This window comes from Tripterygium wilfordii, chromosome 13 (assembly GCF_013401445.1).
Source record: "Tripterygium wilfordii isolate XIE 37 chromosome 13, ASM1340144v1, whole genome shotgun sequence".
Taxonomy (NCBI): domain Eukaryota; kingdom Viridiplantae; phylum Streptophyta; class Magnoliopsida; order Celastrales; family Celastraceae; genus Tripterygium; species Tripterygium wilfordii.
The window spans coordinates 5,244,389-5,263,841 of NC_052244.1; the positions used below are offsets into that span (position 1 = coordinate 5,244,389).

Sequence of the window (19,453 nt, forward strand, 5' to 3'; positions counted from 1 at the left end):
ATATAAGACTTCAATTCATACATGTAGGCCATCGGGTCTCTTAATCTACGATGAACGCAAAGGGATAAGCACCTAATATTATGGATTAATGTTCCCCCTTGGGGCTCGGCTTGGCTAACACCCTAGTTTCACACTCAAAGATCAATTAACCATAACTCTCCCATGCACATTCCTAAATTAACCCAAAACCCCATCATCAATACACATAATTAATAGCTATGCAATGGAAAACTCAATTAATTAAGGAAATCATGCAATGGGTTTAACAATTCTCAATCTAACACATTAGATGCAATCCCTAGACTAGACAATCCAAGAATACAATCAAATATGTCATTCTCATATATCCAATCACACAACTATCACGAAATTAAAAGAGAAGGATCGAAACTACGACCCTTTGAGCATACCTTGAGTAATCGAAACCTTGCATCCACCCTTCGGGATTAGAAACTAGAGAAGAGAACTACCCACTCATGATTGTTGCAATAAACATCCAATCTATTGTCATCTAAATCAGAGTTTATACAAAATCAAGAGAAAGCACCAAAAACAACAAAGAAAACTTAGAGAGAGAAACTAGATCTACACTACTCCTACGGTGGCTTCATGTTGGAGAAGTCAATGAATGAGAGAGCCAAAACAAATCTTAGGGTTTTCTCCTCTTTTTACAAGTATAATGACCTATTTACCCTTACAAAGCTTTCTCCCATTGGTTACATTTGAGAGATACCCAAAAACCCAGCTCAATTAATCATTCTCGGAATGCAGAAATCGGGCGACTGTCCGGACGGTTGAAATCTGTGTGGACAATTAAACCCTCTAGTTCCAACTGTCCAGACGGTTGAAATCTGTTTGGACAGTTTGTCCTGATTTTCATTTTTAGCTGTAGCTTCATGATTCTTTCACCTTTTTGCCCTTTGATTCAATTATCCGAACATCCAATGAAAGTGTCCGAACAATTCTTCATCTCTATGAACTTTTCTTCAATCCCGAGAGCTTCTAATTTTGTCGGTTTAATCATATTTTCTGCAAAACCAATGAAAGACAATCATAAGAGTAAAACTAACTTATTTAAACACAATTACATTACTTAAGATACTAGAACTCCCTAATTAGATGGTATTAGGACCACAAAATAGAGGTTCGGTCACTTTGCATGTTAAAAGTTGCAATTATTTTAATTTCAATAACTTTCTTCTTGAATGTTCATTTATGTCTTCAATGTTAAGTCCTTCGATTATACATCTAAATCATCTTCCATATGAAAATATCTATAACATGAATAGAAAAATTGTACATTCCTGAGTGCATGATTATATATATAATTCTATACATATGAGTGTTTACCTTAAAAAGTTGTGGTAAAAAGGAGTTAGGAGACATCTCTATTATTCCTATGGCGAATCTTTAGAATTATCACTGCTTAGCTTTCAATTTGCCTTTGACCATCAAATGAATCTAATGTACTTATTCTATCTAATAAGTACCTTGTGTCAGAATTAAGAAATTTTATGGCTCCAATCTTGAGTATTCTTCTAATTTATTTATTATCTGTGTCTACTCTTTAGGTTGACCCCTTCAGTTTTAGTGAGTTTGTCAACTTAGCTCCTTGGTTTTTAAATTTTATGGTCAAGCCTCCTGAATAAATCTAAATTCTTTCTAAATCCTATCCTATCTTTTATTTGACTGACTAATAATTAACCAAACACGTTTACACATTTGTTTAAGGAGAAATTTTATTTACACCACATGAAATACTAAGTTTACACCATCTATTTCAAACCTATAAGTTTACATCCATATTTTATAAGTTTATACCAAATATTTAATGGTTAACTTAAATTACCCTTCAATTGCAAAATTGTGATTAACAAAGTGTTAAGTTTACACACATTCTAATATGTTAATAACCGAACTCACTTATCAAATCGACACCCACGCTCAATTTGAACTGATTCTTTGATGTTCTTGCCTAATTCTGAAAAGTAAGCAACCTTTTTCGTCTGATTCTTTGATGTCCCTCTGTCCTTGTAGAAGTCTAGTAGTGGCCTATCCTTAAAGCAAAGGCTTTGATAGAGTCTCCTAAGTTCAGCTTCTGTTTTCTCCTTCAGTGTTGTTTGACCCTGGATGCTTTACTATAATCTGATGACTTTGAGGAAGAAACTGCTGGTTTTCTATTGGAAGGAAGTTGACAACATATCATTCTGGCTATTTTTGAAGTTCTTTAATAGAGGCTTCCCTATTTGTTTCATTTCAAAATGGTTCATTTCTTTAATTTCTTCACTATTATCAGCAACAACAAGTTGGTTTAGTGATTCAATCTTGGCATCATTCTTCATAGGATCAATTCCTTCCCACGTCTCACTCTCATTTTTTATCAACTTCAGCATTCAAACTGCAACCACATGCATCCACAGTGGCCTCTTTGTCAAGCAATTTCACTTCTTCTTTTTTTCATCAATAGCTACTTGAGTATTTAGAGTCATCGTCATGGGAGAATCATTGGTGTTAATGTCATTGCTTTATACTTCAGGTTCTTTTGGAAGAACATTGTTCGATGCAACATTTTCTTGCTCCATCAGAGTTGTTGCTGCATTTCTTGCTGTAAGGTTCTTGTAATGAGCTTCAAAGAAAGCTTTCTTCTGGGCAACCGATCCAAGGCATGAGTATCTCTCAACCACTTCAATGTATCGATTGTGAGGAAAAGTTGACCATTTCTCCCAAGCCAATGACTCTGACATGTATCTCACAAAAGAGATTGACTGCCCCAGGGAGTGAATTAGGTTTCCCTCATTTCAAAAACTAAAGACTCTTATGTCTTCGTGCATACGCCTACCACACTCCAAAATCTAAAAAAATTGATGTTAATGCTATCATCAAAAGACAAAGAGTTGGCCACCATCTCAGAGCAACAAAGAGAACTATCCCCACCAGTGGTCATCCAAAGATTTATACCATCTCTGATTCTCCTGAAAATGTAATTTGCGAAAAATCATGGTTTCATTCTGTAGGGACTAACCTTGAGAATAATCTTACGTTATAATGCTTGCAGATTGATTATGATTCTCCAACATCCTAACTTTTGCCAAAGAGAAAGAAAATCACTCCTTCTACCACTCCATGCAAGACTATTGATGTGCATGGTTTTCTGGTCAAGTTAGCCAGTAGGACTTCTGTCTCTATGCCTCGAACTCTAGATGTTGTCACCTCAGGCTCTTCAAGTTCTTCGATTCTCATTGAGGAAACAAATCTTGACTACGAAAAAGCTCATGAAGATTCTTTGTGACCAAGATCTTTAAACCTGCACCATTCTATGTACTCCAATCTAAAAGTTACCATTAAAGACATTCTGCAAGCCTCTGACCTCTCTGGAGTCGTCTGGGGAAAACTCCAATTTTTTCTGAAGGGTTCCAATTTTAGTAAAGGAATTCAGTAGCAACCAAGTTGGCCTTTTTTAGCTAAACTCAGAAGAAGATAAGAGAAAGGAGCTTGACTTCAGATTGCAGGAACTCAGGGTTAAACTAGAGTCTTCCTTAGATGCTGAAACTAACGAAAAGATGATCATTGATGAATTGAAGGGAAAAAGCATCGATCTCCAAACTGAGGTAAAGATTCATGAGAAATCCTTAGATGACATCCTCCACATGAATACTGCCATCCTTAGAGACTCTAAAATGGTTTATCCCAAGGTAATAGAACTAGATGACAGTGCCCCTACCTTGGCCAATTAGAGAGCTTATATTGAAACCAATACCATTGCCTCCATTGTATCTAGGAATCAATTAAAAAAGATCTGTGGTGAGTTGACTATCCCTTCTAAACAAACTGCCCCATGTTACTTGTATGCCAACTGAAGATGTGTCATTGGATGGTGATAAGCCTATTGAGGAGGCTCCTACAAAAGATGTGCCCCTTGCTACTAATAATCCCTGAATAATCTCTAGATCTATTTTGATCTCTCATGTTTGGATTTGTTTATTTTGGGTTTCTAGCGGTGTTTTTCTCTATTTTTCTTTTGGAATGTTTATGGTAGTTTGGTATTTCTATAGATATATTTTTAAATGTTTTAGTAATGAATAAGGAAGTTTTATTCTGATAATGGCTAGTATTTTTTGCTTTTTGTGTAGGATATAGTGTTAGTCCAAAACGGTTTTATTCTTAGCATCTCATAGAGTATGATAATACCCATTTAGATACTTTTCATTTATGGGATGCTTGTATTATGTCCCATTCAGATCTTATAACCAATAGACTCCATCTTTCTTCATTTATGTCACCTGATAGGGTCCCTCCCAAAAATGGTGACCATTTGCCATAAGTTGAATATCTATGGCCTATTGGAAGAACAACTCTCCAAACCAAGTTTGCTATGCCAATTGTCTTCTCTTGTACCCTCCTGTTGTAAGCCTTCATGACCTTGTGTTTATGAGCATAGAGATGATCATAGCTAGCAAGTCTGACTTCATCTAGGTTTTTCAACTCTATCAGCATAGTCTAATAGTAATCTCAAAGAGATAACTGATTTACAATGCTACCCTTATTGACTTGATTGTCATTTATATATGAAGGACTACATCCTGCCCCATAGGTCAACATAAAAGGTGTAGCTCCCCGTTGCTAACCTTTTAGAAGTTCTTTAGGCCCAAAGAGCTTCCGATATGGCCTCATTCTAGGCTCTTGGCTTATTCTCCACCATTCTCTTAATGATATTCTTTAAAACCTTATTAATAGACTACGCTTGGCCATTCCCTTGATCATAATATTGTGTAGAATGTGAAATTTCATAACCATATTTCAAAGCAAATACTTGTACCTGATCATCATAGAATACTATGCCTCAATCTACCATAATGTGTTGGGGAAGACCGAGTCTTTGAATGAAACTCTCCTTGATGACTTTGATAACATCTTGTCGGGTAACATATTTGAATGGAAATGCCTCCGTCCATTTTGTAAGAATAGTCCGTGGCCACAATGTTGAAATAATGTCCTTCGTTAAAGGTTGGAAAATTTTACCAATAAGATCCATGGCCCATCCTATGTATGGCCACGATTTCAAAATAGCTTGCATTATAGTAGCTAGCACATACTAGATTTTTTCACTTGTCTTACAGGGCTGGCACCCCTTGGAATATTGGATACAATCTATCAAGATAGAGAGTCTAATATCCATACTTTATAAGGATCCATCTCATCTTCTTTTAGCTTGATGAGCTCCACAGATGCCTTCTTGCACTTCTACCATAATTTTCATAAATTCATCTTGATTTAGGCATTTCAAGAGTAAATTATCTTATGGGCTCCTCTTGTATAGTTTTCCATCCACCATTAGATAGTTGACAGTTCTTTTTCTAGTCTTCTAATTCATCTTCAAGTTTGAGTACTTCAGAAATTAGATCATAGGATGCTTACAATCTGATTCTAAAATCTCTACATGAAAAGCATCCAGGACAGCAGGAGCTCTCATTTTGCCTAAGGGTAATGATTTCCTCTACATTTTAATGGTTCTGTATAAATGTCTTGTAGGATCTTAACTCCTGTAGCCACCTGAGCAAGCTCGTCAGTTTCTCTTTTGAGTCTATTTTAAACGTGAGACACGATTGCATCTTCAAAATCTTTTAACAATTACTTACCCGTCATGTAATAAGATGCAAGGTCTTGGCTATGACAATTGTAGGCGTCTCCCAAGTGGTTGATCACCGACTAGGAATCTCCAATAACTTCAATAGATTGTGCTCCTATTTCTCTAATAATCTTTATACCAATGATGATTGTCTTATACTTTGCTTGTTGTTAGTACACTTAAAATCGAATTGAAATGACATAAGATTTTTCTAACCTTAAGGAGAAATGATAATGATACCACTTCCTAAAATAAAGTTTATTCTAGAACAGTCAAACAAGAGTGTATAGGGAGTAAAAAAACATAGAAAAGGTCCCTAAATCTAGGGATTCTATTTCTTCATCATTTAAGTAAGGGTGATCAGCAAGGAAATCCGAGAGCGCCTGTCCTTTCACCGCTTTTAAATATATGTACTAAAAAGTAAACTCCATCAAGACTATAGACCATTTACCTATTCTACCTCTAATGATTGGTCTGTACAGAAGATACTTGATAAGATTCATTTTTGCATAGGAGCAAAATTATGACTGGCAGCATGTAATGTCTGAGCTTTGTCGTTGTAAAGAAAATGCTCAAGCAGAGCTTTTCAATTAGAGAATATCTATGTTTTGTTGGAGACAACAGCCTACTGAGATAATAGACCACTTGTTATTTACCCTTCTACTGCTGAGATGTATAACTTCAAGACTTTCATAGGTGTAGAAGGACTAAGTATAGAAGGTCTTGCTAGATAGTCCTTGATCTTTTGGAAAGCCTGCTAATGTCTCTCTTTGCAATCTAATCCTTCTTCTTGATTCAGTTTCAAAAGTTTAGAAAACACCTAGGTTTGTTGCTAAGAAGTTGAGCTTCAAAAACAACTTTGGCTTTGTTTTTGTCGACCTTAATGCCCCTCTGATGTACCAAGAATCCTAAGAAATTTTCAGCTAAAACTTCAAAGGTGCACTTAAAGGGATTCATCTTCAAGCCATTTTTTCTCATTTTGGCCAATGCTCCCTTAAGATCTGCAAGATATTCCCTATGGGAATGAGACTTGACTACCACATCATAAATGTAGATTTTCATAAAACGACGAAGGGTATCGTGAAAAATGAAATGCATGGCTCTTTGGTATGTAGTTCCTGCGTTTTACCCACTCAAAAGCTCCAAGGGCGCCTGGACGTCAGAATGCAGTTTTGGGTGTATTTTATATGACTATAAAAATCTAGATGTATACTGAATATCCACCCATAAAGGATAATACTTTATGTTTGGCTACTTGGTCCACTGGCATATCTGCAATTGGTATATAGTACTCATCCTTCGGTGTAGTATCAGATTCCTGAAGTCTATGTAGACTCGAATCTTCTCATTCTTCTTCACTATAGGCATAATATTAGATAACCATTCCATATACCTTTCAGTTCTAATGAACCCAACTTCAAGAAGCCTTTCCAACTCATTTTTTACCAGCAAGAAAACTTGTTTGATATCTTTCTAAGAGGTTGCTTCTACGATTTGTGGACTTCTTTGATTGGTAACCAATGCTCAACAATTTCTCTAATGAGGTATGGCATCTCTTTAAATTCCTAAGTAAAGCAATCCTGAAATTCTTCAAGGAGTTGAATCATTTCTTCTCTGATATCTGGGGGTAAGAGTTGACTGATGGACAACTTTCTTGGAGATTCTTCTGTGCCCATATTAGTTTTGTCCAAAGGATCTTGAACATTAGCTCTCAAGTCATCTAGCTTTACTGGAGCTGCTTCAAGATCTTCTATCTGATGTCATAATCTTTTGGTTGGTCTTCTTCAAAGAGCAATTTAGCTACATTGAGAAAGGTGTCCTATAACAACTCGCCCTCTCAAGTCCAGTAACACTTTGTCCCCTTTGGATCCAATTGGCCCTCATGACTTTGTCTTCTTAGGAGGTCACCCATCCTAAGATTGTTCTCGTAGAAGCACGTTTAACTATGGAGTTCTAATGGGATCTGGTGCCATTCCTTTTAGGAAAACTAGTTCTTACTAGATTGGGAGTTTGACTTATTATATTCTGGACTTCTCCTTATCCCCTTGGCGAATGAGACGTAGCCTCCTCACCACTCGGTAGCTCAATAGTACCCACAAGCTTATAGGCGTAAAGATTTGTGGCTCTGTCCACACAAGCCAATCGGGTACTACACTTCAAGCCTCTACATAGGCAAGCTTGGGGGTGTTGTCGAGCTGTCGAGTAGTGAGAGGGCTACATATTATAAATCTCATATCGCCCAGCGATGAAAGAAAGTGCATAATATAATGGGTCAAACTCTTAATCTAGTAACAATTAATTTTCCTTGGAGGAGTGACATCGGATCCCATTAGAACGCAGTAGTTATATGTGCTTCTGCAAGAGCAATCTTAGGATGGATGGCTTTCTGGGAAGACAAAGCCATGAGGGTTAATTTGGCCCAAGTGTTACTGGACTTGAGGGGGCGAGCTGTTAAAGTTGGTATCAGAGTCAATGGGCCTCACAGGGAAGTGAGCCTTTAAAGGGGTGAGAGTGTAGTCCCCAGTTGGCTCGTGTGATGGAGGCAACAAGCCTCTGCGTAGGCAAGCTTAGAGGTGCTGTCGAACTTTCGAGTGGCAAAGGGCTACATCTCATAAGTCCCACATTGCCTAGGGGATGAGGTGGAATGCAGAATATAATATGCCAAACTCTCAAATCAGTAACAACTAGTTTTCCTTTGACTAGTGACACTAGATCCCTTATGAATCTGCAGTTAAGTGTGCTTCTATAAGAGTAATATTGGGATGGGTAACCTCCTAGGAAGACAAAGTCGTGAGGGCCAGTTAAGCTAAGCCCAAAGCGAACAAAGTGTTATTAGATTTAAGGGGAATAAACTCTTTAGACTTTTTTTTGTTAAATAGGAGGTTATCTTCTTCATGGTGGCTTTCAAGGCTAGAGCCTGCTCAACTTCTATATTGGTGGTCTCGACGCCATTTCCTTCTTGTATGATAGGGGTAATCGGCCTATAAATTTTGGTTATCAATAGGCTAAAAACCTTAGTGTAGATAGTTTTTACCTCTTTTAAGGATGAATATTTGTTAAAGGTGACTAATTTGGATCTGTCGTGTTTGTCCAAACCTATAACTCTGAGATTGTCAATATCTTCATCATATAGAATGGCTTCTATAAAGTTCGCTGATGCCGAAAATGAAGTCTTGTCTCCCCTGATCACTTTTATATCATTCTCATTCCAAAACATCATGCACTAATGTAAATAGGATGAAACTGCCATATAGTAGTGTATCCTTCTCTTCCAAACAAGAGATTATATTGGGAACACGAGTTAATCACGAAAAATGGAGTGGTCATGGTCTTGTTGCCAATAGTAAAAACATTGAGCTATAGATATCCCTCCTGCAAAGTCTGATATAGTATCATTAATGGAAACCAAATTAGACTCTAGTCTACCAATTTTGCACATTTTTGAATGAGGCATTAGATTTGCTGCTAATCCATTATCAACTAGGAGCCTACTGATGAGCATTTCGTGTATATGTCTTGAAAGATAGAATGGTTACAGTGCTGAATGATGTTGGCTTATAATTTGAATTTACATAAGCTTCTTCCTGAATGAACACAACTGGTTGATGTCCTCGAGTTGCCTCTAAAAAAGATTTATGAGACACATATTTGCTTTATTTCTGAGCTTCTTTCTTGATTGGTTCTTTTAGAATAGTAGGAAAAGCTTACTAGTTTGTGATGGATACGCTTGCTACTAGAATTGCTTTAGTATTCCATGTCTCTCTTGGAAAAACATAGGTCAAATTAAAAAGAGATCCTTGGAATATCTTTGGTTTGTTGAAGGTTATCCATTTTTTCCTCCAACCCTCTTCCTTCTACATAGTAGTCTGACGCTTCAGAAGTGTGACCCTCTTTGGGTTAAGAGGGTATGCCTCTTTCTAGTAAAAACTATTATGTTGAGTTTGCACCTCATATGTTGGAGATTGGGCTGCTTACCCAAGGCTAGAGATAGGAAATCACCAACAACAAATTGAACACTCTCTTCAATGGGCTATCAATATAGGATCTGGGTAGTTTTATAGATGGTTGCTGACAAGACTTGTTAGCATTTCGCTCTTTCTATCATTTCTTTTGTAATATCCTCTTCTAAGTTTTGGTGAGAATGGATTTTTCCTACCGATAGTAGGCCTTTTCCTACTGACAGAAGGAACTAGGAGTTTATCCATCCTCAATATGGGTTGTGGAAATGGTGATGGACTGACCTATCAATGATTCTCCTGACTTTCCTGATCCCCTTCCTATAGACATCCTACTTAAATAAATTACAATATTCTGAATTTACATTCCCTGCATTGAACTTGACCCTTGAGTCTGAACCCGATCTTGAAGCTTCTGACTTATGGAGAGGAGCCTTCACTCCCTTCCTTGGAGTTAGGATGAATCTTTCTTCTTCATATAGTATATGTTTTTGATTGAGTAGTTTGTGTCCACATTTTGAACAAAATCTTAGTCTTCTAGAAGATTGTAAATCACGCCAGAATTCATTAGGATTTATTATCTAGATAGGAGGTATTTGGTGTCTATCTAGAGGTCTAGCCTTCTGAACATCTTCAAGAATCACTTTCTATCTTAGTGTGGATGTAGACATTTTGCCCATGTTGACAGAAATCGCGTGTGATCTCATTTCTGGAGGGAATGGATTGGCATCTCCTATTGCTGGTTCAGGAACAATGAAATTTATATGTCTATCATGGCCTGGATCTCATTTCTAAAAGCAATACAATCATTGATAAAACGTTTCCAAGAGTTGTGGTGCTTATAGTAGGTTTTTTCTGAATTTCTTCTAGAGGAGGAATTCTATACCGAAGAGGTAACTTGATCATCTTATCTTCCAGGTAGCAATCAAAGATTCTCTTTGTCTTGGATATATCATAAGCATAGAACTTAGTTGATTTGGATGAACCCACTGCTCCTGGCTGCTTAGGAGGTTCTTAAGTGACAATGTCTTTATAGATGTAGGACTTCTTATTTAGAATCTCTACCATAACAACTTCTTGTATTAGTTCATCTTTGACATTGGTCACCATGTAATTGAAGTCTATATAGTATGTTCCTTCGATGAGTTAGCCGTGTCTTGCTCCTCTTTTAGGACTTTTTCATAGTGGACAACCCTATCAGTTAGATGAGAGAAATCATGTAAACCTAAATCATCAAACTTCTTTCTGAATTGGACTACCATACTTTGTACAGCCAGTTCTACCATTTACTCTTCTAGTATTTCAATATTACACCGAGGTCTGGCATCTTTAAACTTGTTGAGGAAAGGCTCAATTAACTATCCTGAAAATTGAGTGATCTTGGACAAGTATTCCACTGTGACTTTTGGTTCTTCTTTGTAAAATTGCACGTGGAAAGCTCCTCCATATCTATCGAAGTGTCAATGGAATTAGCAGGTAACTTAACATACTAGGAGAAAGTTATACCAGTGAGAGAATTTCCAAATAGTTTGAGCTTGTAGTCATTTTTCGAGCCTACTTCTCCTCACTTGATGGTGAAATGTGCTATGTGCTTCACAGTTGACCAAGTATATTTCCTTAAGAAAAGAGAAAAGTCTGAAGTTTTGAACCCTTTGAGGAGTGCAATGGATCTACTCTCTCTGTGAAGGGTTTTCTATACATGATTCTCCCCAAGCGCCTAGGACCCAATATGTCCAACAATTTTTATGACTTGATCCTGGGTTACCACCTACTAAGGTTGATTCTAGATCACCTATCGCAGACAGTAAGATTGTTGATAGCCATACTAACCCTACCTCCTGAGTTCACTTGAGGATAAGATTGGTAATGTTGCTGGTTTTGTTGGCTACAAAGGTTTCTCCATTATTCTGTTGGAGGTACAATCGAGAAAATCTCTGGTTGACATTGTTCCCTTCCATCTGCTTATTCAGTCTTGTTCCAAAAGAAGAAACTGTACTTCCAATAATAGGAGCGGGAGTAAAAGGAGGTGAAAAGGTAAAGTTAGAATATGTCACCTGAAAACCCCTTTCTTGCGCTCTAGAATTTTGAACAATTTGCATAGGAGCTAAAGGAATAACTACAGGTAGTCGATCTGAATTGTTCACAAAAGAGTGGCCAATGCTACGATTGGGGTCTGTTGTTGGTTAACATGGAAGTTAGCTCCTTCAGAAATTCTCATGAAGGTTGAGGTGGATTTGGTTGCTGAATGATCTATAGAGACTGTTTTGGGAAGCTAGCTATATAACTTGCTTTGCTCATTGCATTGATTGAAGGACTTACCAGAATTCTTGGGATTTATGTTGAAGAGCTTTTTGATTCTATAGGAGAGTTTAGTGCATTGCTTGTTGCATATTTTTTATTTTCTCCATAGTCTACATCAAACTGTTATTTATCGAGGAGATTTCTTGGCTCAAAACTTTGACAAGAACGAGACTTACATTTCCTACTCTTTCACCTTTGTCGGAATGAGTGAGTTGAAGAATGTTATGTGACTCCCTAGGTAGGCAGAGACTGGTCTCTAGCTACTGGTTCACCTATCGTGCTTTTTCTACTTTCTTTGTCATGATTGCAAGTGCTTGACACTAAATGTCCCATCGAGCTGTCAAAAATATATTGGTTGTCTTCTGTGCTAGATGAGATGTGTCAATTCTGGCTCGTGGTGTTAGGAGTGTTTGATACTAAGATGTGATGATGTGTGTTGTGAGCTTGCTAGAACTTGCTATCAGTTCAAAGATGTTTTTGATATGAGAATTTGGGCACCAATCTAACTTGTCACCAAGCGAGTTGTGTGCAATTTGAGAACACAAAACTACTGGTTCTAGGGTTGTCCTCCTAAAAAAGTACTTGAAATTTACAATGTCAAGTGAGAAAAGTTAGGAGCTAGAAAACTAACACAGGAATTAGAGTGCTTCTATTGAACAAAATGAAAATAACACATCATTGGAATGAATTGGAACTTTCATTAGGAATACATCCCAGAATGTATTGAAGAGCGTTCTTTACAAGATAAACTCAACGTGATAGTCGTGGAGGCTACAACAATGGATACTAGAAAAAGTAAATAAATGGGATAACGATAATTTACCAGAGTCATGCTAAGAAAGCAGTAAAGTTTATGGACGCATAATCCGTGTTTGAAGTGGGGTGGTTGTAAATCTTATTGCTTCTTCTTTTTATACTTTTCATGGTGATCATGGTGCCTCATCTCCTGTTTCATTAGCATGAGCTTGACATGTTCTATTGTGGCAAATTATAGAAAACTGGTTGCTTGCTGATGCTTGAGTTGCTAGGTCAAATCCCCTTGTAATCATAACATCTTCAAAGTGATGGGAATTATGATAGAGGTAAGTCTTCTTCATGGAGGTTGCTGAAGCACTAAGAAGTAAGCACTCATAGCTCGTTCCACTCCCCTAGAATGTAGACCTCATGCTGGCTGTTGAGGGAAAGAGCTTAACAGTTGGCATTCTTGATTTCTTCTAGTGGACTGAGCATGGGAACGTGGTTTTGATCAAAGTGCATGAAAAAAAATTAGTTTTGATCTCTCTTTGTCGTGTAAATGTTGGAGATGTGCCTGAGACAAATTAGGGGTTTGTTTGGTAGACAATTTTGACAATAACATATATGGTGGTAATAAATGATAGTAGATATAGTTCCTGAAATGTTGGTAGTGTTTGGTTGCACTTTTGCTAGTAACATATATGATGTTAAAATTATTGTGTAAATTACATGCGGGATATTTTACCTCAAATAAAATATATTAGATATTAAAATAAAGTAAAAATAATTTCTTACTTATTTGTTAGATTATTTTATTTGTTTTATTAATTTATTTATTTTAAGATTATCTTGAATCAAGCAAACTTGGTTCCTAAATCCGAATTAACAAAAACAATACCTTGCACTCTGTCTGACCCACTTCATCTTATCCATTTCCATTACCAATCTGCTGAGGTCAAGTTCCAAGACACCGACCTCGCTTGAAAATGCCAATAGTAGCTCGCATTTCCAGAAGAACTTTAGCAAATCCACTCTCACAGCACAACCACAACCTTAATCATTGCGGACGCTTACGTCACATCGGCGATCTAGAATCCAAATCATCCGACCCAACCTCGTTCTTTCTCCGACCCTACTGAGGAAGAACACAAAGTTGTCCAGGTGAGTGGATAAAAAAGCAAACACGTCTACGACAACCCATCCCGTCCTTGCATGGCTGAGTCCAAACTAGTGGTACCGAGGAGCCTTCTCTCCAGGATGAGCGAATGGGCATTCATTCTAGTCATGTGACCTTCCATGTCCATTCAAGGGTAATATCGTCAGTCCATATAAAATCAAGTACATAAGTGGAAACTGAATGCAAATTTTTCTAGAATTGTCCATTTATGGACCGTTTCATTTTGGGCAATATATTCTACCTATTTGGTGGAGTATTTTCTAGGGCGGGCCCTCTTTCCCATAACGCTCCACCAAACAATTTAGAAAACGGGGTATTACCGCTCACAAAACAGAGCGGTAACGCACCACAAATAAAAACTCAACTTTGAAGTTTTTATTTGAACGGCTGTAGCGTTTGACGTGGGACCCACGCTAAAAAGCTGCAATAGCTTTTTAAAAAATTTCTTTAGGGCGTGGGTCCCACCTTTTACTAAATAGTTTTTTTTCATTACAAATAGATGGGCCCACGTTTGGACAATGAATCAATTAACATTTTTTAATTTGTTTTATTGAAAGTAATTCTTAACATTTTAACATTATTCCCTCTCATGTTAATTAATTTAACATAATTTTAACATTTTAGCATTTTAACATTTATTTTAAAATATGTACTTCACTTTAGTATTAATAATAAATTAAATTTACTAAATTAAATTAAAGATTAAACTAATAACAAAAATTATTATAAAATCATAATATATTATATTTAATAAAAATAATTATTTTATTAATAAAAATATTATGCTTAAAATTAACTTTAATAAATTTATATTTATCAGATTAAAGCTAATATTATATTTAATGTCAAATTTTAATATAAAAATCATAAAATCTAATATTATAATACTTTTATTCTAACATCTTATCCACAAGTGTCAACTTTTAGTCTGTCAAACACCTCATAACATATTTCACAGTTTTAAACTCAGCTTTTTTTTTTCTATAGTTTTTCCGTTAGCATTGAAAATTAATTAAACCATTTTACCAAACGGAGCCATTGTGTAAAAATTGTCTTGAGTTTTGAGATAATAAAATATTGTTTGGTTGATGTAAACCATATATGGTTAATCCATATTATATTGTTGACAAAAAATGTCAACTAAACGGTGTATAGAAACTTGAAGGCTGAAAATTTCATATTTTCATGAATTTTGTTGAGTTTATCCAACTAAAATATCTCTCACTTTCTAACAAACCGTTTAACAAGAGGAGAAGCGACAGTAACATGAAATCCTTGGATTTTAACCATTTTAGACATGATTCTTCAGACAATCCTAATTTCCAACAATTGTTCCCTGAATTTCAGCTCAAATAAAATAAAATAAAATTTCCTACTAAAACAAACAAACCATTAGCCATAAAACCTCCTTACTTCTCCACGTGTCCTTTTGTGATTAGCAGAGAATGGCCACTAGTGAGTCCCACGTTTCTACGTATTATCAGGTGAGTGGAGATGACTTAGGGCAACCACAGTAGTGACTAGGTATGCAAACTGAACCGTAAATTTACAGTTTTTTATAAAAAAAAAAAGAGGGCTCCATTTGGGACTAGAAATGACATGCTAGATTTGCAAATGCTATAGAAACACCAGAGAATGAGCATTCCACTGTTCAATACTGGAACAATATTATATTATTATATGAATTTACTTTCTCTCTCCCACCTATTTTCGCTCCTTCACGAGTACGACATTCAGAGCAACTCCAATGCTAAAAAATATATCAAGTACTTCAAAACCATTCTCTCTCATCTTATCTCTCCTATGTGGCATAATTTAATTGGGTGAATGGGTCCCATAATATACATTATTCATCAACACTTCATACTTTCTAACACTTCAAACTCATTTCTCTATTTTTTCTCTCTTTCTTTCCATCATCTCTCTTTTACTTTTCATTATATCTCTCTTACTTTTCATCACCTCTATCTTCATTTTCATCACCTCTCTCTTCCTTTTCATCATCTCTTTACTATTCATCAACTATATCCATACTTCATATTTCAAGTGTTATTTTCCACAACAACCTATAAAACAAGTGTCATTATCAAGAAAGTGTGTTTTCAAGTGCTCATTTTCATTCATTGTAAAGCTCTAGCACTCTAAATTTTTCATAAAATTCACTTTCAACACTTCAAAATGTGCTATCAGGTGTCCATTGGACATGCTCTCATCTCTCTATCCTCTCTGCGTCTCTGTGGAAGTCGAAACTGTCAGAGTCTCTACCGAAACAAATAGTTCACTGACGACAAGAGAATTGAAATTCGCGACGTCGCTGGAGAGAGTGCTAGAGTGGATTAGTTCTCCATATCTGCATGTCAATAAAAAATTAGAAAAAAACACACACACACGAAGAGAATCAGATTCGTAACCAATTTGGATGGAGTATCGTTACCGGAATTGATGGGGCTTTAAGACCACCTCCATTCCTGTTTTTGACAAAACAGACACCCAATTTGGATTAACACATTGTCTGATTAAGTGGGTAACGACTATATATGCTTGTGAGGTGGGCAGCACATACTTAATATAAACCCAAATCAGCCAGGTGTCCATGCTATGTATTTTTAGTTAGGTGTCCATGCACCCTATTTGAAAACAAATGAGCCAAGTGTCCATCATTTGACTTTCCAATCCAAAAAATATTTATAAATATTAAAAATATTTTTATGATTATATTTAATATTAAAAAAATATTAATGTGAATTGATTTATTATGTAAAATGGTCTAAATATTGTCTCATTTTATGTTATGGTAGTTGTGGAAGGAATTCCGTATAAATAATAAAAATTGATTGTATAAATAAATATTTAAATGATTTAAAATATCTATTGCATAATCTGTTAGAGAAAAGTGTATTTTACCATAAATTTATAGTTTTTGTTAAAAGTTTCTACTCGGAATGGTCTTATGCTACAACACTACAACAAACAGGTTATTTTGTGACGGAATTATCCGTCACAAAATAAGAAAATTCCGTCACAAAACGTATTCGTGACGGGATTCGTGACGAAAAAAATTCCGTGACAAAAACCCTCGTCGCAAAATATTAGTGACGGCATTTTGTGACGGATATTTTGTGACGGAATTGGTGACAGACTTAGTGAGGGATATTTTGTGACGGAAAATGTTAGTGACGGAATTTGTGACGGCGGATCATGCGTTAATTAAATGATAAAAAATATACATCTTTCAAGTTAGTGACGGAAAATTCCGTCACTAATAAAATAAAATTATAATAAAATATTTTGAAATTGCGACGAAATTTTCCTTCACTAAAAAATATAATATTTTTTCAAAAAATTTATAATTTTTATTTGCGACAAAAAACTATTAAATTTCCGTCACTAATTTTTTTTTCATAACATTTTATTTTATTATCAAATTTAATTTTTGTATTATTTATTTTAATGCAATATTACTTTTTAATTAATATAATTGTATTTAAAATATAATAAAAAGTAATTATATAAAAGTTTTAACAAGATGTTTGACAAAGTTTTCATAAAAGAATACAATCCCAAAATCTACTCCTCATCGGAAGTGTGTCCACCATCCTCGTTATCATCGTCAATGTCATCACTAGGTGGTTGCATCCCAAGCCGAGCAAAGAGTCCCTGCATCATTTGATTTTGTTTTTGAATCATCCGATTCTGTTTCTCCAACCTCCGGTCTTGTCGTTTCATCTTTTCGCTTTGTGTCTTCGAGGACTGCTTATAGAACTGCAACTCCTCCTGTAATGTACTAATCGTAGTGCTCTGTGATGAAAACTGATCATGTAACTCGGAGCTCATTCGAGCCACCCGCTCCTCAATCTCCTGCTGCAAATAATCAGGACGCCATCTAGATGGTCTGCTGTAGGAGGATGAAAAGCGCATATGATATGCCTCTAATCCAAGACCGTAGAAACGACCTTTCTTATTGACCCACTTAGTCGCCTCCATGAATATGGAATCATCATCCTGCGGCTCGAGAGGTGACTCTCCCGAGGTCGATGCTTGACTGGAACGGGCTTCCTTCAGCTTGTTGTAATCATCCTGTATCAATATTATAAAAGTTATATATCAACTATCATGAATGCCGATTTAAATATCATAGAAATTTTCAAATTTAATAAATTTTAAATTACTTACATATGTAGTGGCTGCTCAGCGTTCAACGAATTCTTGGGTAGCCTTTTTGATATGACAATGACGAAAGAGCTCTGCCTTAGTTGGAGGTCGACCCAATTCTTTTTCCTACATTTGTTGTATACAAGACAAGTTTCAAGAAAATAAACAATTCAAGAGATAAAATTGATTTAAAAATTTACCAATCTTTTCTTGTGTTCTGAGTGTGGAATAGAGCCACCAGTATTAGTGCACCCGCCAGTCTCGGATGCTCGGTTCATCTTTGCCTTCTCCCTTTTCTTCACATAATCCGGTTCCGCCCAAAGCTTTTCAAGCGCAGCTTTGGCTTCCTCTTGAATCCATTCACCATCATCCTCCTTTTTTCGAACCCTTTGCATAATTTTTCACAATATTTCTCCATTCTTCTTATTCCATAATTTTTTTACTGCATCATCATCGATGGGGTCCCACCTAAATTGATTCTATAAAATGCATGTTTATGAATGGACAATAGCAGTATATTTCATTTATGAAGCTTGCAAATGATATATGTCAAACTCCAAATCTGACAACTGAAAACACTCATGCAGTAAAGAAGAAGCTAAAATGACCGTAACAAAAAATAAACTGACTTTATGGATAACAAAATAAAAGAAGTGAACATGTAAACAGAACAAATAAACAACACAGAGTATATAGCAAACTTTGCACTGATTAGATAACAAAGAAAATAAGGAAATAAAATGAATAAGAAAAGGATTCTACTAGTGGGCTCACTAATTAGTTCCCCCATAACCATTCTACTGTTAAAAATTCATGGGTGGCCTTAAGTCTTCCACTGCAAGTAAGCACTACTGCCCAAATAACAAAAGCACTCAAAATCCATGCAATTAAGGCATTTTAAATTTATGACTATGGTTCAGAATATGAAAATGTGATAATCTTCAATTGACAAATTTATACCTACCTCGAACTGTTGAAAATAGAAGTCCTTGGTTGACTTAGGAACACTCTTCCATGTATAAGCGACATGCTCGAACTTGGACTTAAGGATTGAAGTCATCTTCCTGTGAACGTCATAAGGCTCGAATCTAGAAAAATATAAATAAGAACATATTATTGACATATATGTTTCTTTAATTAATGTATAAAAATAATAATGATGAAAAATGCACTTACGCTGAGTTTGAATATGGTCGTATCCAAGTTTTGTTGGCCTCCGCGTTGGTCGGCGGAGGTTGCTGGGATGATGATGGTCCGGCAGCCGGCGTGTCCATCATAGGAATGTTGGATGTGGGTGTAGGTGGTGTATGGGCAAGTGAATAGTGTTCCGGGTCATCGGGAAGAGGGGCGATGATGAACCTGGTACCCACATCTCGCGATAATGATGGGGAGGTGACATGATGGGTGGCAGCACTGAATTGACAGACGAGGGGGATAAAGTTGTGTTGTGAGGGGATTCTTGACTCTCTGTAACTCTATTGCCACCACTTCGAACAAGTCGACGTC

General features: G+C 36.2%; 1 protein-coding gene across 1 annotated transcript; it reads right to left on the minus strand.

The window, feature by feature from the left end:
• Positions 1-17,362: 17,362 nt before the first annotated feature.
• LOC120012472 lies at positions 17,363-18,342 on the minus strand. Its single transcript, XM_038863897.1, has 3 exons — positions 18,148-18,342; positions 17,996-18,073; positions 17,363-17,872 (listed from the first exon to the last, which is right to left on the minus strand). The coding sequence occupies exons 1-3, from the start codon at positions 18,340-18,342 to the stop codon at positions 17,363-17,365; spliced, it is 783 nt and encodes a 260-aa protein (XP_038719825.1).
• Between the last annotated feature and the right edge of the window lie 1,111 nt (positions 18,343-19,453).

Excerpts from the sequence above, each read along its gene's own strand:
- LOC120012472 (XM_038863897.1), bottom strand. The coding sequence starts at position 18,342 with ATGCAAAGGGTTCGAAAAAAGGAGGATGATGGTGAATGGATTCAAGAG. Across the intron at positions 18,074-18,147 it reads CAGAACACAAGAAAAGATTG|GAAAAAGAATTGGGTCGACC; the intron begins GTAAATTTTTAA and ends CAACAAATGTAG. Across the intron at positions 17,873-17,995 it reads AAAAGGCTACCCAAGAATTC|GATGATTACAACAAGCTGAA; the intron begins GTTGAACGCTGA and ends ATATTGATACAG.